This window comes from Musa acuminata, chromosome BXJ1-8 (assembly GCF_036884655.1).
Source record: "Musa acuminata AAA Group cultivar baxijiao chromosome BXJ1-8, Cavendish_Baxijiao_AAA, whole genome shotgun sequence".
Classification (NCBI taxonomy): domain Eukaryota; kingdom Viridiplantae; phylum Streptophyta; class Magnoliopsida; order Zingiberales; family Musaceae; genus Musa; species Musa acuminata.
In genome coordinates this window covers 2,538,241-2,561,812 of record NC_088334.1, presented here as the reverse complement: position 1 = coordinate 2,561,812, position 23,572 = coordinate 2,538,241, and the positions used below count along the sequence as shown (strand labels likewise).

The 23,572-nt window shown below is 43.9% G+C and overlaps 6 protein-coding genes across 6 annotated transcripts; 4 read left to right on the top strand and 2 right to left on the bottom strand.

Annotated features, from left to right (window-relative positions):
* Positions 1–78: 78 nt before the first annotated feature.
* Positions 79–2,504, bottom strand: LOC103994358 (L-type lectin-domain containing receptor kinase IX.1). The gene has a single exon (XM_065194687.1). It carries the CDS (start codon positions 2,321–2,323, stop codon positions 236–238), a length of 2,088 nt encoding a protein of 695 aa, XP_065050759.1. The 5' UTR covers positions 2,324–2,504; the 3' UTR covers positions 79–235.
* Positions 2,505–4,177: 1,673 nt separating this feature from the next.
* Positions 4,178–4,890, top strand: LOC135588909 (uncharacterized). The gene is made up of 2 exons (XM_065081248.1): positions 4,178–4,575; positions 4,647–4,890. The coding sequence occupies exons 1-2, from the start codon at positions 4,264–4,266 to the stop codon at positions 4,731–4,733; spliced, it is 399 nt and encodes a 132-aa protein (XP_064937320.1). The 5' UTR covers positions 4,178–4,263; the 3' UTR covers positions 4,734–4,890.
* A 4,046-nt stretch (positions 4,891–8,936) lies between these two features.
* On the bottom strand, positions 8,937–11,199 carry LOC103993946 (L-type lectin-domain containing receptor kinase IX.1). Its single transcript, XM_009414188.3, has one exon. The coding sequence runs from the start codon at positions 11,151–11,153 to the stop codon at positions 9,075–9,077; it is 2,079 nt and encodes a 692-aa protein (XP_009412463.2). The 5' UTR covers positions 11,154–11,199; the 3' UTR covers positions 8,937–9,074.
* A 560-nt stretch (positions 11,200–11,759) lies between these two features.
* LOC108953542 (L-type lectin-domain containing receptor kinase IX.1) lies at positions 11,760–15,067 on the top strand. Its single transcript, XM_065194686.1, has 2 exons — positions 11,760–12,165; positions 12,237–15,067. The coding sequence occupies exon 2, from the start codon at positions 12,875–12,877 to the stop codon at positions 14,861–14,863; it is 1,989 nt and encodes a 662-aa protein (XP_065050758.1). The 5' UTR covers positions 11,760–12,165; positions 12,237–12,874; the 3' UTR covers positions 14,864–15,067.
* On the top strand, positions 11,875–12,323 carry LOC135586308 (uncharacterized). Its single transcript, XM_065081214.1, has 2 exons — positions 11,875–12,165; positions 12,237–12,323. Exons 1-2 carry the CDS (start codon positions 11,875–11,877, stop codon positions 12,321–12,323), a joined length of 378 nt encoding a protein of 125 aa, XP_064937286.1.
* A 5,078-nt stretch (positions 15,068–20,145) lies between the features above and the next one.
* On the top strand, positions 20,146–22,483 carry LOC135680624 (CDT1-like protein a, chloroplastic). The gene is made up of 3 exons (XM_065194683.1): positions 20,146–20,611; positions 20,806–21,278; positions 21,571–22,483. Exons 2-3 carry the CDS (start codon positions 21,075–21,077, stop codon positions 22,285–22,287), a joined length of 921 nt encoding a protein of 306 aa, XP_065050755.1. The 5' UTR covers positions 20,146–20,611; positions 20,806–21,074; the 3' UTR covers positions 22,288–22,483.
* Positions 22,484–23,572: the final 1,089 nt, after the last annotated feature.

Below are 23,572 nucleotides of genomic sequence, written 5' to 3'. Positions count from 1 at the left end.
GAAAATGATGATGATGACGACGACGACGACGACGACCGAATGTGACGATTGGTATCACTACTATAACATCATTTAATCTTGTAAGAACCTTCAGATCAAGAGTCCATTGCAACATAAATCATGTAAACACCAACATTACGGTATTGCATACGCTGCAATTCCCACTATTATCTTCATTATTACGACGCTCGACAAACTGCACTACCGAAACAGAGAAACTGCTCGATCCACATAGTCATGTAGAAATCACGGCCTCAGTGTTGGGCGACTTCAGCAAGTGAGATGAACTCGGAGACATGCTGGAGGAGCCCGTCGGTGCGGACTTCGCAGTAATCGAAGTTGTCGTGGCGAGAGACGACGCATGCAGAGACTGGCTCACATCACTCCACGGCGTGTAGTACATGGGCACCGGCATCTTGGGGGGGAGCTCCGGCAGTGGAGTCTCGAGATTGAGCGCGTTGATGGCCTGTCGGATCGATGGCCGCACGTTGTAATCCGGATGAGCACACCATAACCCTACCACCATCAAGCACTCCATCTGCGTCTCGTCGAAGTCGCCGTTGAGCCTCGGGTCTGCTGCTTCCAGGGTCGTTCTTCGTCCGTAGAGCTCCCACACCCATTCCACCAGTATTTCCTTGCCTGGGTCCTTCTCCTTGAGTTCCACTGGCTTTCGACCGCATGCGATCTCCAACGCGACGATGCCGAAGCTGTAAACGTCCGACTCTTTGCTGGGTTTGCCGGTGTAGAAGCATTCGGGAGCGATGTAGACTCTCGTGCCGGCCAAGTCCGTCGTCTGCAAGTTGCGATCGTGGTCGACGAGCCGGGCGAGCCCGAAATCTCCCAGCTTGGCGTTGAACGCGGAGTCCAGCATGATGTTGCTTGGCTTGACGTCGCGGTGCATCACGCACTGCTCCCACTCCTCGTGCAGATAGAGCAGAGCAGAGGCGAGGCCCAGCGCTATCTTGTGCCGCGCCGGCCACCCCAGACCTGCTGCGGGGCTGTACAGATAGGAATCGAGGCTTCCGTTGGGCATGAACTCGTAGACGAGCAAGAATTCTCCGCGGTCATGGCACCAGCCCACCAGTTGCACCAGGTTCCGGTGCCTCAGCCGGCTTATGATCTTGACCTCGGAGACGTACTCCTTCCTTCCCTGTCGCGACTCCCGAGAGACCCTCTTAATGGCCACATCAAGCTTCAGATCTTTCAAGTGACCTCTGTAGACCGACCCGAATCCTCCCTCCCCTAGCTTACCCTCGTCGGAGAAGTTCCTCGTTGCACGGGCCAGCTCTTTGTACGCGAACCTCTTTGGCCCTCTGTTTCCCGTGAAATCATCATCCGTGGTTTGATCGAAATCCATGTCCTCTTCACGATCTGCTGCATTCCTGCGGCGGGACTTCTTCCTCCTCCACAGAACGAACAACAGCAAGCCCGGCATGACCATCAGAGCCCCTGCTCCGATCACCAAACCGACTATGAGCCCCGTCTTGCTCTTACTTTTCGCTGCATCCGATGCTGTCGGAGCCGTCGGCGGCGGAATGCTTCTTGGTTGCAGACTCGAGCTGAAAGACCACGATAGAACGGCATGCGTCTCGGTCACCTGACCAGTGGCCGCCGAGAAGCCTACTGTAACGTTTGCCGGTAGGTGATCCCGCAGATCGATGACGGTGTGGAGGACGGAATCACCAGCGAAAACAGGGTTGTCGGCATAAGTGAGGAAGACGCTCAGATTACGAGTGATGGCGTCGTAGCTCACCCATGCATTCGCCAGCATCCCAGTCTTGAGACTGCCGTTCCAGCTCGCAACCTTCTGTGAGACGATCGAGTTGACATCGATCCCAACGTGGTGGTCGTCCACATCCCACTCGTTTTGGTAGGTGTCGAACTCGACCGCCACCGTCGGGACAGTAGAATTCAAGGAGCCTCTTTTGAAGATGCCGAGAGGGCCACCGGAGGAATCGAGGAGGAGGGGAGAAGGATACGGCGCCATGAAGAACGCGAGGCCATCGCCGGACGATGAAGTATTCGAAGAGTTACGGATGATGAAGGAAAAATGGGTGGTGAAATCGGACATCGCCTTGGTGCGGGCATCCCACAGGAGCAGCGGCTCTCGGTACACCGCTCTCCCCACGTTGTAGATGATGGTGTCGTTGGTGAGCTGAATGCCATCGGTGCTGTTCCAGGTTGCATTGCCTTGCAGCTCGATTCCGGAGCGACTTGCGGGATCAAGAAAAGAGAGATTGAAGGAGAGGCAGGTAGCCGAAGGGACAACGATCGACAAGCAAAAGAGAGCAGACAACATGCTGCTTGATCGGCCAACCACCATGGCTAGCTACCCCAAGGACCAACACCGATCAGATGGCTGCTGCTGCTGCTACCACCACGAGAGCTGCAGGGGGGCTTATTGCCGAGAAGAAGGCTGCTAAATCTTGCTCTACAACAACCCCCGAAGCGTTGACTGAAACAAGCCGTCGATCAACAGGTGCAGGAAATGTCCCGACGAATGTGGACGACTTAAAGTCGGAACTATTTGCGCATGTGGAGACATCCTGTTAATGACAGTGTCACAACTATTACGGACAAGACATGAGCGGCTGCCATTGCAGGTTCCCTGAAACCCTCATAAACACGACATTGAAGTGGTCAAAGTGAAATTATACGTGGTTCAAATTAACCTAAATTTCTCAAAAATAATCTCGTAGGATGTCTTCTTCCTTCAAAAAAAGTCATCAGTTGCATGGCAAGTAGCATATCATACATCTCACGTAACCATTGTTTTTGTACTGATCGACAGAGTTATCCCTTGAGTCATTTCGGATATCTTACATATATAATTTTAAATCGAATTGGACCAAATGGCACTGGATTTATTGTTGGCATCAAAAAAAATTTCTAAGTTAATGATTTAGTTTTCTTGTTCAGATGAAAAATAAAGAATTTAAACAATATGATATAGAAAGTTAATTGAATTCTTCTCAAATATCAAAAAGAAATCTCAAAAGTATATTCTTAATTATATCTAAATATCAACCAAATAATAGTAGATCTTTTCTAAAAGATTCTAATTCTCTTTATATTTCTAACTATGTTCAGAATAAGTTTTCTTATTAAGCTGATTCTCCTGTTGGTTGGGTTCTGCATAGACTGGAGAGATAGAGAGAGAGAATTAATTCTTCCAGTAGAAGGACGCAAATTAATGGAGAACAGAAGAGAGGAGGAAATTTATGGCTGCATTTAGAATGTAGACACGTCTTTTCATCCTTGACATTTGCAGGGGAAAAAAATAGAAATCGACATCAATCTTCTTTAGGAACTGGTCCAATTGGGATGACCTCATAATCCCAAGCGGAAAAGAAGAACAGCAACGTCATGGAAGTTTGATTGAGCGTGATGGAAGTGATTGAAACCAAATGCACGAGGTTGCATCACACCTGCTTTCTTGGTGTGGCTGCTATCGTTGACGGAAGACTTCGCGGGCAGCTTCTAGTCCTCTGATGTCAAGTCTTAAACAACGATAAAGACCTTGACCATAGTGGATTCATCGGATCGGATCGGAGCCACTGCCATCTCCATCATGCTGACAGGGTCGAACGTGTTATCAGATAAGAACACGAAGAAGTCTTTTTTCTGTCATGGTTTGGTGATCCACACACAAATAACGAAAACGACACTTCCGTGTTTAGATTAGCTTAAGATGAATAATAATCACTGTTGTTTTTCCAAAGGAAATAAGAATGGATGGAAATTTCCAACCAAAAATCAAATGTTGACCATTGCTATCCGGCAATTCGGTTCGTGCCAGACCAGATGACACCGGCAATTAGGTTGACTTAGAAGACATCGAGTGGAATGGAATCGAACCAAACACACATGGGAGCTTCCGATTTCAACTCCACCTATGTTGCCCATCACCCTCGTTAATTTGCCCGTCCCACTTACCTGTCTTATGATTGGAGGCGTAGCGTGGGAACCCAGTCGAACACATCATACCTGAGCCAACCTCAAACGGGATGCACCAGAAACACTTCACCCCGCTTCACAAGGTACCCGTTTCGACTACCCACCTTGCTATTGGACTCCGCACGGGACCCATTGATGCCAAATCCCAACGGTCGGATTCGCCCAATACTAACACAGAGAAGCAACGGTCGCTTCTACCTTGGTTTTTTAATTCCCATCGCTCTCTCCCTCCTTCCCCTCGCAAACCATTCTCCACCACCACAAGCCACCCCAAAACTCCGTTTCCTCAGCTGCTAGCGCTGAGCCATGACAGTGGAGCGCGTCATCACGGTGAAGTACCTGGAGCCGACCATGTCCAGGGTCCTCCTCGACAAGTTCCCGGACAACTCCGCCTTCGACTTCGACTACTCCCAAAGCGGGATATGGTCTCCCTTGCTTCCCCGCGGCGGCGGAATCGGTCGCCATGGACCGGCTTCGCTGCTCCTCGACGGCGCCCGGAAGAAACTCTTGGCTGGATCTCCAGTGGCGCCCCGTAGAGTGAAAGCAAAGCTCACGTACAAGAAGCAGAAAGCTACTAGGGAGAGCTTAGACCTCTCTCCAGTTCCTTCGTCAAGGCTGGTAATGCTTCATCCCCGTAGTACAGAATGTCGGCGTCTGGGATTTCATATGACCACATGAAGTTTTTGCAGGGGTGGAAGAGGGTGTCGAGGGCAGCGGCGAAGCGCTTCAAAGTCCACGGAAGATCGCCGCTGCAGATGATGCTGCCGGCGTTATAATCCAAGATATAGTTGTTTCCAGTTATATTAGTGCATCACATCTCTACTGCATTTTTATTTGTATTCCTGCATCGGCTCGTATGCCATCGGTTCTTTTCCAGGTTGCATTGCCTTGGATCGACTTGCAGGATCATCAAGAACAGAGAGTTAAGTTGAACTTGGCTTTATAAACTGAATTAAATGTGGTGCAATGTATTCTGCGTGAGATAAACTAGAAGAGGAGATAAAGATGTGACATGAGTGATTCATCCTTATAACTAGTTTAGCAGCATACAGTCAAGTACGTCTTGATTACAACAGCACACTACAATCCATCATAGGAAAACCATGAATACAATGAGCACAGCGATAACTGAAGAGAAACGAGAAACAAGAAACAAACCACATAACATAATCCAAATGTTGAAAGAAGTGCAGGTCAGTCTCTGTCAACCAAAGTACTTCCACTTCTTAATCAATCCATGTCTAATAAATTTCTGGAGAAAACAGACGATGATTGATTTTTTCTCGGACGATTACTAATAATAATAATAGAAGAAGAATAACATCCAAGAGTTAAACAGTTGAGTAGATGCATGTGGAGATCAATATATATAAAGATTGCAAAAGAGGAGGAGAGTTTAACTGGCTGTAGCAGATGTAGCAGGGTGAAAGGGAGGTGATAGATCGAACAGTGGAGGATCGTCTCAGCCCAGCTGCTGCTGCTTGGACAGCATTCGACACGTAGATGTGACAGCTGCTGTTAAACTTAAAAATTATAATTATAAATTTATTATATTAATTTTTAATTTTTAATTTTTAATTTAAATAATAATAAATTAAATTTATATCTTTTGATTTTATTTAGATTTTTTTTAATACATAAAAATATTATCATGTGATTCAAAGAAAATAATAATATCAATATATAAGGAAAACTAAGCTCGTCAGACTTGTCCTAAAGATGAGTTCTCAGTTTCAATCAAAATTAAAGTTGATCGATATAAGATTGATTAAAACTAAAATTCAATCAAATAAAAGTTGATCAAGATCTGATTCAGCGATCTTGAATCACTAGTCAAAATTAAATTTTGAAGAGTGACCTAGTCAAAATCACTATTCAGCGATTAAAATCCAAACCATGATCAAGATCGAGATCAAATTATATTTTGCCCAAAGTCAAGATCAAATGGTTGTCAAAATCAGTATTTTGACCGAACTAGGTCAAAATCACATAAGGATCGGCTAAAATAGAGATCACATTAGGTCAAAATCCAGTCAAGAACAAAAAAGAAAAAAAAAAACAAATCAGATCAGAATTTAATTTTGACCGAGGCCAAAATTAATAAAATGGTCAAATTCTAAAGGGAAAGATACGGTGAAAATTAATAATTCATTCATTCATTTACGTATATATCCAAGAAATAATATGATAAAATACTATATAAGGGATCATGTTTGACATATGATCTATTAGATTATAAATACTTATACATTAGTGGCTCTATTATGTGATGGGTTTATAGTCCTTTCTGTTGTACTTTCAATATGAACCAGTAATATGGTCACGCCTATAAACCTTTTAAATTTTATAAACTTAAGAAAATAGAAAATTAGTATCATATCTGATGACATCTCCACATAAAATTTTTAATTTCATCAAATCAAAAAGACATGAGATATCAATCTCTCAATAATCCTCGATCAAACGAAAAACCTAATTGGAATAGTCTAATTGATTTGAACCAAACTTAACTCAATTAGGACATAACAGAACTAACCTCAAATCATTATAGAACTATTCTGGAATCACTTTAGACCGATCTAATTTAGATTTGATATATTTTGATTATGTTAAGTAGGTTTGAACTAGTTAAGTTAGTTTATAATCACCCTAAACCAGTTTTAATCGATTAAACTTATTTGATTCAGTCAATTAATGACTTCAAACTAATAAAAAGAGAGGAAGTTGGACTAGGTCGTATGGTGCTAGCTCAAATTGAACCGACAGTTTTGGACGGGGCACGTGTGTCGTATGTGCCTGTCCTAAGTAATAGGTTGGCCTGAGATACAATATGCTAGATAGAGGAGCGATGATGTATCTAGCACCACTTGTATAGCTGAGCGGGTCTAACTTTGTGGATTGGGTTGAGCCTTACCACTGAATTGGGCCACCCTTCGCTCATAGGTTGGGTCATGCGTAAACACATGAATTAAGGTCATTACTCTAACCATATGAACTAGGTTGTACTTTACCACATGAGCTGGACCATGCCTGTCCACGTGAGTTGGATCGTACCTTACCATATGAGTTATGTCGTACATAGGCACATAAGCTAAATCATGTCTGACTACATAAGTTCTATCATAACTTGCCAAATGGGTTGAGTTCTATATGGCCACATAAGCTATGTCTTACATGACCATTAAGGCTGGGACGACTCGATCTAACATATCAACTTGACTTAGGTTAGACTCCAATCAATTGTAATTCTTATCAAATTAGATTTTAATATTTTAAGTTACCAAAGAGTTACTCAAATCCATGAATTAAAAAAATTTAAATTCATGATCTTAAATTTAAAACTAATTAAATTATAGAAATTCAAACATAATTATTAAAACATTAATATATCTAATTAAATAAATTAAAACTATTATGTTAATCCAAAAAATAAGAATTTTAATAATTAAATCAATCTTAAAATTTACTTAAGCTTAAGAGATGATTATAAGTTAAATAATTATTTTAAAATCATAAATCAATTATCATATTTATTAATCATAAAATTTTAAAATAAAAAATTATTATACATCATAAAGTTATAATAATCTTAATATTAAGATATCAAAATAACAGCTTAAGTACTCCATGACCAAAATCATAATGGCTAAAATAGATTTTTTTAACTTAAAATACATATATCATTATATTAATAATTTATTATTAGTCAGTATGCCACGTAAGTAAACTCCGATATTTGTTAACTCAGACTTAATGAGAGAGATTTATATGTTACGTTTTAAAATATATAAGGGTTATTTTAGACATGAGTAAACTATAAGAGTTTAAGTGGTCTATGGTCAAAACCACGATGGCTAAAATAAATCTTAACCTTTATCTTTATCTTTGATTATGATTATACATTCCTTCTCCACTTGGTAAATAATGATGTTTGCTATTAAGGGAGAATATTGTTGATGTCTTGATTAACTTGACGTGGATTGAACTCGTATGTATAGAGTTATTCGAGATGAAAACGTAAGCTCCCGAGGCATCACCTGCATTAAGACTGAGGTCATGAGAAGTTTCCTAAGTCAATCCCTTCGATGCTTAAGTTAGAAATCCAAAGTCAATGTGTATAGAAACAAAGTAAAAAAAAAGATAAGTTTGTCTTCTTTTATAACACTAAAGATGAGCATTTATACTTGGTCATAAAGGATGTGAATAAAATTTATAATTATCTTTCTGGTTATAAAGGATAAAAAAAAAGTTTATGATTATCTTTCTAATCATAAAGGGCAAAAAGGAAGCTTACAATTATTTTTTGTCATAAAAGATAAGAAGAAAACTTACGATTATTATTTTTTGGTCATAAAGGTGACGAAGGAAACTTACGATTATCTTTCCGTATTTGGATACCACGTAACAATTACATGTCAAATAATGATTAACTGACGATATATTTATTCCCTATCATTTGTCCTCCCTCCTTAGAGGCATGTCTCAGGGCTCTTGCAAGAGAGGCTCGAAGTGCGATATTTAATTCATCCGACATAAGAGCGTTTGAGATCTCTTCTCATGGATCATTTTTTTTGACTCGCACGTTTTGGGCACATTTTGCCTTATATTTTTGTCATGGTATGTTTACTTAAACAAGTTAGGTTTCTCGACTTATGCACATCGGACATATTTTGTTTTGTGCCTATGGGTGGATCTTTGTTCACATGGGTCGGGTTTTTCCGACTCATAAGTCTCGAGCACATTTGGCACCTTCGTCGTAATAAATTTCTCGTCACGCGGGTCAAGTCTTCTCAACTCATACAGCTTGAATATATTTGGTATCGTGTCTTCATCCTAATGACCGGATGAATTCTTCTAGATGTTTGGGCTGAATTCTTCTAGCAGCAAATAAAGATATTTTAATTATCATGATCGATACATTTGCACAATATTAAATCAGCATTCACCGTCATTAAGATTTCGTAAAAGGAATATTTGGATTGTCATGATGGCCAAGCTTTCAGAAAAATCTATAATCATCATGAATTATTGTCATTTACGCCTTCTTACAACATCATCATTATGGTTTTGGTTAAAAAAATACATCGTAATATGAACCGGCGTGTTTGGTGCCGGCCTCACTGAAATTTCAGTAAGTGCGATGTCGTTGACGATGATCCTTGAGACATGTTCGAGTTGGAAGAGTCGGTAACGCAGGCTGTGGATGCAGAACTCGCGCTCGTTGTTCCTGCAGCAGAGGATGCGTAGGAGAACCTGTACGCCTCGATGGGAGGCGCGTAATACATCGGCACCGGCATCGACGGTGGGAGCTCCGGCAATGGAGCCTCGAGGTTAAGCACGTTGATCACCTGTTTGATCAATGGGCGTCGATCGTAATCAGGATGAGCACACCACAACCCCACAACCATCAAGCACTCCATCTGCTTCTCGTCGAAGACGCCACCCAGCTTCTCATCGGCCGCTTCAAGTAATCTTCTCCTGCCGTAGAGCTCCCACACCCATTCCACCAGTCTCACCTTGCTCGCCTGCTCCATCAGCTGCACAGGCCTTCGTCCACATGCGATCTCCAGCGCCAAGATTCCGAAGCTGTAAACATCGGACTCCTTGCTGGCCTTGCCGGTGGTGACGCACTCGGGGGCCAAGTACCCCATCGTGCCTGCCAACACCGTCGTCTGCGAGCCGCGATCGTGGTCCACCAGCCTTGCCAGCCCAAAATCTCCCAGCTTGGCGTTGAACGCTGAATCCAGCATGACGTTGCTGGGTTTGACGTCGCGATGCACCACGCACTGCTCCCACTCTTCATGGAGATAGAGCAACGCAGAGGCCAAGCCTAGCGCAACCCTGTGCCTCGCCGGCCACTCGAGAAGCCTGGCTGTGCTGTATAGATAGGAATCGAGGCTTCCGTTGGGCATGAACTCGTAGACAAGCGAGAACTCCCCGCGGTCGTGGCACCAACCCACCAACTGCACCAAGTTCCGATGCCTCAGCCGGCTTATGATCTTGACCTCCGAGACGTACTCCTTTCTTCCTTGTTTGGATCCCCTGGAGATCCTCTTGATTGCCACTTCAAGCTTCGAATCCTTCAAGTAGCCTCTGTACACCGATCCGAATCCTCCCTCGCCCAGCTTCTCCTCCTCGGAGAAATTCCTCGTCGCGTCGGCCAGCTCTTGGTAAGCGAACCTCTTTGGCCCTCTTTCTCTTTCGAACTCGTCATCCATGTTCCGGTCAAATTCCAGCTCCTCTTCATCTTCTGCATCCCTCCCAGTGGTCCTCCTCCTCCGCAAAATTAAACCAAGCGAGCCCAACACAACCATTAGGACCGCTACCCCGATTACTACACCGACCACGAGCCCCATCTTGCTCTGCCTTTTCGCTGCAGGCGGAGCGGGCGGCATGGTTTTTGGTAGCAAACTCGAGTTGAAAGACCACGACAGAAGGGCATGCGTCTCGATTCCACTACCAGTGGCCGCGGAGAAGCCCACTGCTACCTTCTCTGGTAGAAAATCCCGCAGATCAATGAGGTAGGAGAGACTGGAGTTGCCGGACCCTGCATCTTGAGCGTAAGTCATCAAGACGCTCAAGTTATGAGTGCTGGCGTTGTAGCTCACCCAAGCATTTACCTCATTACCATTCTTGATATTGCTTCGCCAATCCACAACCGCAGAGGAGTTGACGGAGTTGACGTCGATTCCGATGTGGTTGGCGGATATATCAAAGCCGTCGTTCTTAAACGTATCGAACTCTACCGCCACTGTATTATTGATCGTTGAGTTAGCGGGAAGCGGAGTGCTGTTGAAGAGGCCGAGGCTGCCGCCGAGCGAACTGGGTGGGATGGCAGAAGGATACGACGACAGGAAGAAAGCGATACCATCGCCGGAGAAAGATCGACCCAGATCATTGATGGCGAAGGCAAAACGAGTGGTGAAATCAGTCAGCTCACGGGTTTCAGGATCCCACAGGAGCAGCGGCTCCCCGTACGCTACTCGACCCACGCTATCAGTGATATTGCCGTCCCGCTGATTCCTTGTGAGCTGTATGCCTTCAGTGGTGAAGGATGCGTTCCCTTGTAGTCGGATTTTGTATAGACTGGATTGATCGAAAGAAGAGAAGTTGAAGGAGAGAGAGGTTGCCAAGGGGACAGCAATTGACAAGCAGAAGAAGGTAGAGAAAACCCAAGATCCACACAAGGTCGTCATGGCTGACAAGCTCGAGGAAAAAGGACGCAAATTGGTGGGGAGGTGATGAATGGGAGTTCAAGTAGGTAGCGTTGGGGGAATCGATGTTTCCAAGTCCAACGATCCATTCTAATTAATTGAATAAGTAAATGCATGTGCTGTCACTCCTTTTCTTCTTGGAATTGATCAACCACGGCGACGGTCATCACCCAATAAGCAGAAAGTCCTCTTTGAATCTTCCCAAATGTCATCGGAGGAGACAATCGACATGTTCCATGTACGTCATGCATGATTTCATACTTCTACTAGTAGGGAAGACCAACTCGAATAATCAAAATTTCCACCGGATATCATTTTTATTAAAATAAAATAAAAATTGTACGTATTAATATCAATCTATATAATTTTATATAACAATTTAAATCGAACCCGTCCTCCCTACCTGACTCACTGTTGGAGCAAAACGGGACCCTTTGCGGTGGGTTCCACGTTGTCTCTCATAGAAAATGGTGTAGGTCAAGCTTCCTACAATTTCAAAGCTAAATGCCAAGTCCCAACGGTCGAATTTCCCCTAACGCTAACACACACAATCATGCCAAGTCTTAACGGTCACTTCTACCTCTGTTTTCTTCCCCATCCGCGCTCTCTCTCTATCTCCTTCCCTCTACAATCCGTTCCATCTTCCCCCTCACCACCACAAGCCACCCCCAGACCCCGTTTCCGCTGATGATAGTGTCGAGCCATGGTGGCGGAGCGCGTCGTCACGGTGGAGTACCTGGAGCCGACCATGTCACGGGAGCTCCTCGGCAAGTTCCCGGACAACTCCGCCTTCGACTTCGATTACTCCCAGAGCGGGATATGGTCTCCCCTGCTCCCCCGCGGCATCGATGACGCCCGGAAGAAACTCTTAGCCGGATCTCCAGTGACACTCCGAAGAGTGAAAGCAAAGCTCACATACAAGAAGCGGAAGAAGAAGAGGCCGAGTGCTATTAGGAAGAGCTTGGATTTCTCTCCGGTTCCTTCTCCTAAACTGGTAATGCTTCATCCCCGTAGTACACAATCTTGGCGTTTAGGATTCCGTATGACCGCATGAGGTGGTTGCAGGGGTGGAAGAGGGTGCTGAGAGCAGCCGCGAAGCGCTTCAAGGTCCATGCAAGATCGCCGCTGCAGATGATGCTGCCCACATTGTGACCCGAGAAACAGTTGCCTGCTCAACTGGCGTATCAGATCTCCACCGCAATTGCTGTAGCCATTTGTTTGTTTTCGTTCCTGCATCATGCAGATTTAATTGTTCTTGGTGTGTGGTGGGAACGAAGCACTTGTAATCGATCCACATTCTTCTTTTCTCGTGTAGTACAGAGTTATCATTCTCTTTCGTTCCTCAACAGATTGAGTAGATTTAAAGCAGGAAGGAGCGTTACTCACGCCCAAGAAATGAAGAATAAAGATCATCATATATTAGACATAGTGCGTGTCCCTCCTGCATCGGATCGCAGGTTGGATATGGAGAGATGTGACACCGAAAACAACGTGCATGTAATTCCCAACATAAAGAACGCCTCTTTCTTTGTTGATTTGACCGTAAAGCATGTTCAGTGGACGACAGGTTCTTGGAATGTCATCATGAAGCATCAGGAAAACCGATTGCAGACGAATCTTATTATTGTTTTGAGGCTTTTATAGCTGAAGAACATCTTTACCAGCTTCATCACTTCCATCCTGCACTGCCTCGTGCCACAGCCATGTTTCTGAGGAGATCCAGCAACTTGTCTCTTCTCTTCGTCTGCCTGACGACTGTGATCCCCATGGCGAGCTCGCTCTCCTTCAACTTCTCCGGTTTCGACAACGATACGACGTCAAAGATCGAGTTCCAAGGCGACGCATCGTTGCTGGACAAGGAGATCCATCTCACGAGCTCCCCCATGCAATACAGCGTCGGCAGAGTAGTGTACCGGGAGCCGCTCCGCCTCTGGGATGCCACCACGAGGGAGCTGGCTGATTTCACCACCCACTTCTCCTTCGTCATCAACTCCTCCAATCCCTTAACGCCCCACGGCGACGGCCTCGCTTTCTTCCTCACCGGGTATCCTTCCACCCTGCCTGCCTACTCCCGGGGCGCCTTCCTCGGCCTCTTCAGCAACAGCTCTGTCGATAGCTCGAGGGTCAGCACGGTGGCGGTCGAGTTCGACACCTTTCCCAACGCGTGGGATCCGCTCGCCGACCATGTCGGAATCGATATCGACTCGATCACCTCAAGCGCCACTGTGCAGTGGAACAGCAGCCTCAAGGATGGCAGGCGGGCAAGCGCATGGGCGAGCTACGATGCCGCCACTCACAACTTGAGCGTTTTCCTGAGTTACGAAAGGAATCCGGCCTTCAGCGGCAATTCCAGTCTGCACTTCATCGTGGATCTGCGAGATGTGCTGCCGGAGATGGTGGCGATCGGCTTCTCGGCGTCCACAGGCAACTTGACGGAGACGCACAGCCTGCTGTCGTGGTCTTTCAACTCCACCTTGCAACCGAGGAAGCAAACCAAGGCTGGGCTCGAGATCGGCTTGGGTGTCGGAGTTGGCGTCCTGGTGGCGGTCTCAGGTTTGATGTGGTTCGTCTTCTCCAAGAAGAAGGCCTCGAGTACGAATCTGAAAGAAGCAGAGGACATAGACTGCGATGAGATCATCGACGATGAGTTCGAGAGAGAAAGAGGGCCGAAGAGGTTCCCCTACGAAGAGCTGGCCAGCGCTGCGAGGAACTTCTCCAAGGAGGGGAAGCTGGGGGAGGGAGGATTCGGATCGGTGTACAAAGGCTACTTGAAAGATCCGAAGCTCGACGTCGCCATTAAAAGGGTCTCCAGGGGGTCGAAACAGGGGAGGAAGGAGTACGTCTCGGAGGTCAAGATCATAAGCCGGTTGAGGCATCGCAACCTGGTGCAGTTGGTGGGCTGGTGCCATGATCGCCGAGAATTCCTGCTGGTTTACGAGTTGATGCCCAATGGAAGCCTTGATTCTTATCTCTACACCACGAAGAAGACCCTCCAGTGGCCGGTGCGGCACAAGATCGCACTCGGCTTGGCCTCTGCTCTGCTCTATCTCCACGAGGAGTGGGAGCAGTGCGTGGTGCATCGCGACATCAAGCCCAGCAACGTCATGCTCGATTCCGCCTTCAATGCCAAGCTGGGGGACTTCGGGCTCGCCAGGCTCGTCGACCATGACAGCCACTCGCAGACGACGGTGTTGGCCGGCACCATGGGCTACCTGGCCCCCGAGTGCGTCACCGCCGGCAAGGCCAGCAAGGAGTCCGATGTCTACAGCTTCGGGATCGTGGCGTTGGAGATCGCATGTGGGAGAAGGCCGGTGGAGCCTATGGAGCAGAAGGGGAAGGTGAGGCTGGTGGAGTGGGTGTGGGAGCTCTACGGGAGGGGAAGGGTTCTTGAAGCAGCCGACGGAAAGCTCGACGGCGAGTTCGACGAGAAGCAGATGGCGTTCCTGATGGTTGTGGGGCTGTGGTGTGCTCATCCAGACTGCACCATGCGGCCATCGATCAGGCAAGCCATCAACGTGCTCAACTTCGAGACTCCATGGCCGGAGCTCCCGCCGAAGATGCCAGTGCCGATGTACTGCACGGCGGCGGCGGACGTGGCGAGCTTTAACCACACGTCTGATGGTACCAATTCGTCCCAAATCAACTCTCATGCGACATATTCTTCCGACTCCACTACGATGATCGATATGTGACCAATAAGAATGCCTCTGTCTTCTCCTCTCAAGCACAACACTACAATTAGACATTTAGCTTCATGTTTTTGTTTTCTGCTTTCTTCATACTTATTTATGTATATATATATCAATGTTTCCATCTGTCATTTTCTCACCAAAACACAAAAAAAGAAGAAGCATGTATGAATATATTGTTCGGTGTTAATTGGGAACTTTTTTTTATGGGTTTTCTTGGAACAATTTCGTACAATCGAAATAAGTTACTATTTTAGTTTGTGAGTTGTCAGGGGAAGATATTGTTGAAGTCCTGGTTAGCCCGATATGATCTAGACGTGTATATGTAAGAATGTTTGAGATGTCTTAGAGGTACAAAATATCATGCTTCCAAGATGAAAATATTATGCTCTCGATGTGTCACCTACACGAAGACTAGAGCCGGGGAGGGTTTCTCGACCTGGTCCCTTTAATGCTCATGTTAGTAATTTAAAATATCTGAATGTATGATCAAATAGTTCAAGAAAGGAGAGTCTCTTGTCATTTCTTGGTTTAGGATGTGTTTTTATATCTTGAAGGAGGGAAAGAAAGTTTATGATGACCTTCTTTTGTCGTAAAGGAAAAGAAAGGGATTTAGAATTGTTTTCCTTGTGAAAGGGAGGGAAGGAAATTTGTGATTATCTCTTTGCCATAATGAACAAGAAGGAAAATTATGTTTCTCTACTTTAAATCTTGTAGACAAATAGAGGATGACTTAGATCTCGCATGGTAATTATGTGTCAGTTGATGATTGCCCTCACCCTCGAAGTGTGACTCTTGCAAAAGGGGTTCGAAGTGTGCCATTCAGTTTTTCCGACATAAGAGTGTTCGGGATCTTATTCTGTGGGTCGGGTTTTTCTAATTCAAGTGCTTCGGGTATGCTAGGCTTATCTTATTGTCATAGTGGATTTCTCTTAGTGTGGGTAGGGTTTTCATGTCTTGGGCTCATTTGGCCTTGCACCTCTACCGTAGTAGATTTATCTTTGCACGGGTTGGGTTTTCCCAATTTACGTGCCTTAGGCACATTTGGCCTATACCTCTATCATAACAGATTTATCACGACATTAGTCGAGTTTCCTAACTTATACGCCTAGGACACATTTGGCCTGTGTATTTGCTATAGGCGATTTATCTCGGCATTGGTCGAGTTTCCTGACTCACATGGTTTAGGTGTATTTGGCCTGTGCGTTTATCATAATAGATTTATCTCGGCACTGACTCGGTTTCCCGACTCACTTGCCTCAGGTACATTTGGCCCTTGCCTCCACTATAGTTGATTTATCTCGATGCTAGTTGGGTTTTCTGATTCACACGCCTTAAACACATTTTGGCCTATGCCTCCACCGTAATGGATTTGTCTCGATGTTGGTCAGGTTTCTGACTCACATGCCTTAGGCACATTTGGCCTATGCCTTTTCTATAGTAGATTTATCTTGACGCTGGTCGGGTTTTCCAACTCGCATGCATATTTGACCTGTGCCTTCATCGTAATGGATTTATCTCGGCATTAGTCGAATTTCCTAACTCATACACCTCGAGCATATTTGGCTTATGCTTCTATCATAGTGGATTTGTCTCGATACTGATTGAGTTTTTTTAATTCACATGTCTCGGGCACATTTGGCTTGTGCTTCCATTGTAATGGATTTGTCTCATCACCGATCGAGTTTCCTGACTCACATCCCTCAAGCACATTTAGCTTATGCCTCCATTGTAATGGATTTTTCTCATATATTTCCACCATGGTAGACTTTAACTCTTTCTCCATCATAGTGGATTTCAAATCGCTTCTCTACCATAGCAGATCTCGGATTTTCTTGATATGGCGGGCTTTAAATTTTTCTCTTCGTAGTGGTAGATTTTAAGTCCATTCTTTGCCATAATAGATCTCAGATCTTCCTACCGTGGTGAACTTAAAATATTCTCACGCCATGGTGGGTGGATCTCTGGTCTTTCCACCGTGATAGGCTTCAAATCTTGTTTTCATTATAGCAGATTTCAAGTCCCTCTATCATAGTGGATCTTAGGTCTTCTTACCATGGTGGACTTTAAATCTTTTTTCTGTTATGGTGGATTTTAAGTCTCCCCTCCGTTGTAACGGGCTTCAATTCTACTTTCTGCCATGGAAGATTTTAAGTCTTTTTTTCGTTATAGTGGATCTCGAATCTTCTCCACCATGGCATGTTTCACATCTTCTTTTTGTCGTGACAAATTTTATACCTTCTCTCCATCGTGACAGATTTTAGAATTTCTTGTCATAGCAGGTTTCATACCTTCTCTCCATTGTGGTAGGTCTCGGACATTCTCCTCTTGGGATTTGTTCATGAAGGGACACTTATCTTAATCACAAGAGGAGAGAGATCGATCTCCTCATAAAATCTCCTCATCTCGTAAGATGAGACTCATTCCTCCATCTGAGTCCTCGGAGTCCATATTCTTTAGAGCCTCGGGAGCTCTCAGTCTTGCCCTCAAGGTTTATAAGGTGGGTCAATCTTTGGAGCAATTATTAAGTCTTCTTGCCTTAGGAGTATCTCTCCTTCTTCGTCTTGGTTCTCGATAAGACGAGATAGTCTTGGAGTCTTTCATCCTAGCATTAGTTATATTCTTTTGTCTCAGGTTGGGATGTTTCTCCTTTCTCATACAAGTTCTTTCTGATCTTCTAGTCACCAATTGGTCAAGGTTCATGCTCCATCTTCAAATAGTCCAAGGGTGAAGGTGATTAGGTCCTCTCCATTAAAAGGGGCCTCTTCGGTGAATTTGGAGTTCATGAGGAGTTTTCATAATTACGATTTAGTAGTGAGCGCACCTCTCTTGGATTACTTGAGAACTAGGTCTTTTATTTTATCTAAGTTGGATCACAGGTAATAGCCTTTCTACTCTCTACTCTCTCATTTACATAGCTGATACTACTGTTTTCCTCTCCCTCTACCTTTCACAGACTTAAGCATTGGAGAGATCAAGCTAAGAAGCTCCAATGGCGTAGACCTGTTGTGCCGGACCACTAGTGGCTAAGAAACAATACTGCTGCCCAAAGATAACCCGATAGCCAAGAGAGCCTGCTTGAAATATCGACGGACACTAACAACCTATAAACGATCGATTCCCGAAGAGGACCACTGATGACTAGGAGACAACACCACTTCCCGAAGATGACCCGACAGCCAAGAGAGGACCTTACAGTTGAGCATATCCCAGTTCTTCTACCCAGCCTCATCGCTCTAAGGCCATATCAACCTTGATGAACTATCTCCCTCGTGGACCTCCTATGCCGGTTTGCTACATCAACACTCTCACATCAACATGAAGGAGGCACGAGGATGAACCTGTACATTCGTCAGTGAACCAATCGTGTTGGCTCATCAATCGATGGTATCAATGACTTATCAACACTCTTTTTTTTTTTTTACATCAATTATGTATCAATATGACTAAACTGGCTTATTCCTTTTTAATTATAGACAATTCCCCTTCCTTTACAAGCCATGTTGAGCAATTTAACTTTTAAAGTAGAGAAGAAGTGTCTGTGTGTGGCAAAGGGCATCGCTTATCTATCCATAAAGTAGCTTTTCGGGAATCAAATCAAATGAGAAGGAAATCATATGAGCATCTCCCACTCAAAGTCAAAAACTATGAGCCAGTGCTCGACGGTTGTTCTTTGCGAATGAATTGTAGCTCATATACTAATAAAAGCTAAAAGCCCGTGATTAACGTGAGGTGAATCAAATTGAAGCACTGTTATATCCAAAACTAGAATATAAATGCTTTCCAAGCTCTTAACGAACAAACCAATGACAGTCACAATAGAGTGACAAAATATTCTAAGCGAATCTATACTGTCGATGACAAACTTTATGGGTTTCACTGTAGATGGAATCCCACCTTAAAGGTTGATAAAAAAGAGAAAATTGATTGGGGATAATAAAGAAAGAACCTAAATTAGGAGTGGATCAAAGAGAAACGGGTCTTTCTTAATTTGGTAAATAAGGTCATTGGTTCTCTGACAAGTCATCAACCCCACCGGTGAGTTTACATGATTGATTCATTACTGAAGGTGTATGTTCATTTCTCTTCTTTACTGAGTGGGAGTACTGATGTGTCAAACTAACATAGGAGGTCTGCAAGGGAGGCGGTTTACCGGGATCAATTTGGCCTTGGAGTGGTGAGGCCGAGTAGAGGAACTAGGATTTGTTCGACTGTGAGGTCCTCTCTTGGTTGTCGAGTCATCTTTGGGCATTGATTTTGCCTCTTAGTTACCAATGGTCTTGCGTAACAAGTCTACGTCGGAGGGTTTGCCAGCTCGACCCTTTCGATGCTTAAATCAACAAAAGACAAAATGGGAGGAAGACAACAGACAACAATATCAATTATATAAATGAGAGAGTAGAGAGTAGGGAGACTATTACCTACTTGGCTCCCCCTCAAGCGTTTGTTTGGGGGTAGTTTTTATACATCTCCAAGATCGATCGTCTGTAGATTATTAGTATCCGTTGATATTTTAGGTAGGTGATTCGTCCATTCTAGGGCAACTATTTCGAGCCTGTGTTATACGGGACCATCTTATCATTTTCAGTTGTCATTCCATGCGATTCCAAGTAACGTAGATTCTACTTTGTGTCGCTTTTAAGTTGGATGGTGTCGCTTTGGAAAATCATTTCTAAGTCGGATTATGTCGTTTTGTACCGATTTTAGATGTGTGCATAAATCCGACCAAGGGTGCCATGTAGGGTTTGAGATTGCTACCATATGTCACTATGGATGGTGTCAAATTATTATCTATCACTATCGAACTCGTATTCTTCTTTTCTTAATGTGTTTCATGATAATGTCAATTTATTCATTCATTTCCATAAAAAAAACCTCATTTCCCACCTTATTGTGAAGTACACGAGAAGCCACATCTTATCCCCATATCAATCTCCATCTCCATCTCCATCTTCATTTGTTTTGAGCATGCAAGCGTTCGCTGTACTTGGAAACAAGCTGTTTAAAGTTGCTTCAAGATAAGGAATTCATGATCGGAAATAATTACACTTAAAGAAAAAGATTCCTTGGAAATTATGAGTTAATTTTGGTGTGCAATAAAGAGGAAAAATATTCTCTAGATTTTTTTTAGGATTTATTTAAGACAACTTTCGGTGTGGCTTATAATAACTCAACTCAAGAAAGAATTTTTTTTTCGTTTTACTATTCATATGATAAAAAAAAATTGCTTTTTTTTTGTATTATTGATGCAGGCAGGAAAAAATGTCTTACAACTAAAGTGGTATGCTTACTATTTTTGTTGAGAGACTTCCATATACAACACAGAAGTCTTCCCCCGTGCCACGTGGCAGCGCAGATGGCGTTCCCGCCAACATCCATTTCCCCGGAACTTGTACGGTACCCGTTCTATATAAACACACGCATTGATTCCGACCCGCCAGCATCCGTTTCCCTCTTCCTCTTCTTCTTCGATCCAAAGCAGAGAGCCGAGATGGACTCCGAAGCGCAACCCAAGCCTTCCGTCTCGACCAAGAAGACTCCCTCCTCGTCTCCCGTCGACCATCCCCCGGAACCACCAGCCAAGGCCGTGGCGCCTGCCGACCAGATCTGGACGCCGGAGAAGCCGGTGCGGAGTACCGCGACTCGGTCCGATGTTGCTCGGTCCAGCGACGTCGACGATCTCCTCCCGGGGGAGGAGCCACTCCTCTTTGAGTCCTCGAAGGCCAAACCCCTCATCAAGCTTCCTGAAAAGTATGTTCTTTGAGTCCTTTGGATTCTCTTCTAGGTTTACAGGAAAGATCCCCCAATTTGCTTTCTTTACATCACCTAAATCTCTTGGACTTTTATGATTTTTCATTGAATTTATCTTGCTGATCATTGTACATAACATGTTTGTTGAATTGCTTCTTTTTTTCTTCTAACCGCAATAAGCTCCTTTTAATCAGGTATGAGATGCTGTGTAAATTCTTCGATAGCATGGTGACTTCGATACGGTTGCTTCAGGGAAGATCATCCACGCCCACATTCGCAAAGATCCTCACCATGAGTCAGATTTTGGTAGAAAGGTGCTACAACTTCATCCAAGGAGATGACACTTATTGGCTCGTCTTGCTTCCATCGTCTTCTTTGTTTCCATGTTTAAGTGATTTTATGTGTCTAACTGAGACGCTTTCTGCATTTTAGGAACTTCACTTATGCACATTTAGCACAGTCGATGTACATAATGCCTGAAGCTATAATGATCAAGAAGGTGGTTTTGCATGATGAGACCACTTGTTGTGTGAAGCCAGAGCTTCAGATCACTCTGCAAGTTGATGCAGTAGCCGAGAACATCAATGGAGAAAGTGGGAGTAAGTATTCAATCCTGACGAAGCTCTTCAGGGAAAGGATTGTTGACTTCTACAATGGCCATCCACAGGTATTGCCAATCTCTTCGAATCACCATCTTAATCAATTTAAATATTTTCCTTAGATTAACAGATTGCTTCCCTTTTCTTCACTAGCAAATGTCATGAACCAATTTGGGCTTTCAGAATACTGTACTTTGTTTTGGATCCAAGAATTGGCTAAAATTCACTCTTTTACATGAACAGCTCTCCATTGGTTATATTTTCTTTTGGTGATTGTTTCTAGGAATCTCTAGTTGTAAGCAATTTTATAGACTGAGATCGGACTGGAACCATACTGACTTCTAGTTTTCTCTACATCAGGAAGATGAGGTCCCTGAGGTGCAATTGCCACATCCATTTAACCAAACAAAGCCAAGTGTACTTCCAAGAGCCTTAAACTTCAATTTCGAACCAACACGCACTGAGTCGACGTCAAGTGCCGCTACCCAGCAACAATTCTTAGTGCCGTCTCACATACCCCAATCTTTTCACAGGTGGTTTTCTAAGAAAAATCCCATTCCTGCTTCAGAGAAAACTCCTCTTATGTGTCTCAGCCAAGCTTGGCCAAAAGATGATCTCTCCGTTTCTGCTGCTTCGTCTCCCATAAAATGCGCCTCAAATCCACCCATAATCAAGAAGTCTTTGCTCTGTTCTTCCATTTCAAACACCTTATCGAGCAACTGTAGAATTTCTGAAGAGGAAGCCCACATGTTGGTAAGAGCTGACAATAGTCCTCCAAAGGAACCAAATATACCGGAGGAGACACCTGCAAAAACAGTTTCCATTCCCTTGAGGTTAATGTGTAATACGCCAGAGCTTCCCACACCAAAGAGACGTAGGCCATCCCCTAGCTGTGATTCTACACCGTTGAACGAATCTTTGAAGCGTTCAACGCGGACAAAACTGTTTATGACTCCAGAAAAGAGCGCAAAAGCAGGGGAGGAAGAGAACACAGGTAGAAGTGTGTCTTCTGCTGCTGCTGCTGATGATGATGATGATGATGATGTTCTCGATATTCAACCTGAATCACTCTTGTAATCGGTGAGTTCTTTGAGGTTTCTGCAAAAAATTATGAATTATCTGTGCAGTCATTTCACAATAGGTGCACCAATAAGCAATGATAGATTGATTATGTCCTCATTTGTACCCTTTTGATGATCTTACACTATGCTGATTAACATCATAATTTCTCTATCTTTTAGATATGTTTGTTTAGTTTAGCATTGGCTTCATGCTCTCCTCTGCCTAAAAATGTAGGCATTATGTTACAGCCGAAAGTTAATCACTGCATGTTCTTGTTTGGATTGCCATAATGTTGTTTTGGGTCAACATGAATTTGTGTGCGAGATAAATTTATATAACAAATTAAAAGTTATGGTCTGTGTTTTGGATCGTTAAACATACTGTACGATGTTCTTTTTTTTTTTTTTTTTAGGGTAATACTCTATACTCTTCTTTTGACTATTTGGGGAATGCCTTCATTTGAATAATTACTTTGGGAACAAGTCTTCTATTATGGGACTTTGTTTATTATTTCATGTTTGCAAACACATTTGTAAGAGCAATTGAAGGCCTAATTGCTGTACATTTTTTCCGATCCGGGAGGAAGAGCAGAAAGCAGTAGAGGAGGAGAAAGAGGCTGGTGTTGCCAATGCAATCAAAAGGCAAAAGTTGATAGCTTCTTTGCCTAATACATTTGACATGATTCGACTCATATTTTGCTCAAAGATGACATCTGCCATGACAAAGCAAGAGCCAGTCAACATTACTTTGAAATCCTCGATGCTTTCTGCATGTAACATTAAAGCTTTCAGAGCTAAATTCCTGGGACTTGTATTTGCAGCTGAAGTGGAAGAACAGTTGAAACTCCTGCTAGAACTAGTTCCAGATTGGACCTCTGAAAAGATTGCCTACGGTGGACACATTTTCTGTGTGTAAGATTTCTGTGTTTGCTAAGAAAAGCCTATAGGGACTTTCGATTGCTATGTTTCTGTGGCCTTATATATTGGCTCAATAGGGATGCCAGGAGAAAATGATGGTCAGAAGTTGGTTCTTGTTTGCCTCAGAAACTTCTTTCGATTAATGCTTTACATGCATTCACTCAAGATCAGAAGTCCTAACCATGCATTTGCTCCTGCAATTCATCATCTAGAAGAAGATTGAATTTTGTGAAGTAGATGTTCTGTATTGCTACTATCTGTGATGCATGATTATGACCAGATAGTTACATCAAAATATGTACTGACTCATAAATGTTAATGCTTCTTGCAGTGTCAATAAGAGATCAAATCTAGAAGAGATTCGACAAAGGTTAGCAGAAGCA

What these genes read in the sequence shown, in the direction of transcription:
- LOC135680624 (XM_065194683.1), top strand. Translation starts at nt 21,075, where the DNA reads ATGTACATAATGCCTGAAGCTATAATGATCAAGAAGGTGGTTTTGCAT. An exon ending in TCTACAATGGCCATCCACAG is followed by an intron (nt 21,279 to 21,570) that starts GTATTGCCAATC and finishes TCTCTACATCAG; the next exon opens with GAAGATGAGGTCCCTGAGGT.
- LOC103994358 (XM_065194687.1), bottom strand. Translation starts at nt 2,323, where the DNA reads ATGGTGGTTGGCCGATCAAGCAGCATGTTGTCTGCTCTCTTTTGCTTG.
- LOC135586308 (XM_065081214.1), top strand. Translation starts at nt 11,875, where the DNA reads ATGGTGGCGGAGCGCGTCGTCACGGTGGAGTACCTGGAGCCGACCATG. An exon ending in CGGTTCCTTCTCCTAAACTG is followed by an intron (nt 12,166 to 12,236) that starts GTAATGCTTCAT and finishes AGGTGGTTGCAG; the next exon opens with GGGTGGAAGAGGGTGCTGAG.
- LOC135588909 (XM_065081248.1), top strand. Translation starts at nt 4,264, where the DNA reads ATGACAGTGGAGCGCGTCATCACGGTGAAGTACCTGGAGCCGACCATG. An exon ending in CAGTTCCTTCGTCAAGGCTG is followed by an intron (nt 4,576 to 4,646) that starts GTAATGCTTCAT and finishes AAGTTTTTGCAG; the next exon opens with GGGTGGAAGAGGGTGTCGAG.
- LOC108953542 (XM_065194686.1), top strand. Translation starts at nt 12,875, where the DNA reads ATGTTTCTGAGGAGATCCAGCAACTTGTCTCTTCTCTTCGTCTGCCTG.
- LOC103993946 (XM_009414188.3), bottom strand. Translation starts at nt 11,153, where the DNA reads ATGACGACCTTGTGTGGATCTTGGGTTTTCTCTACCTTCTTCTGCTTG.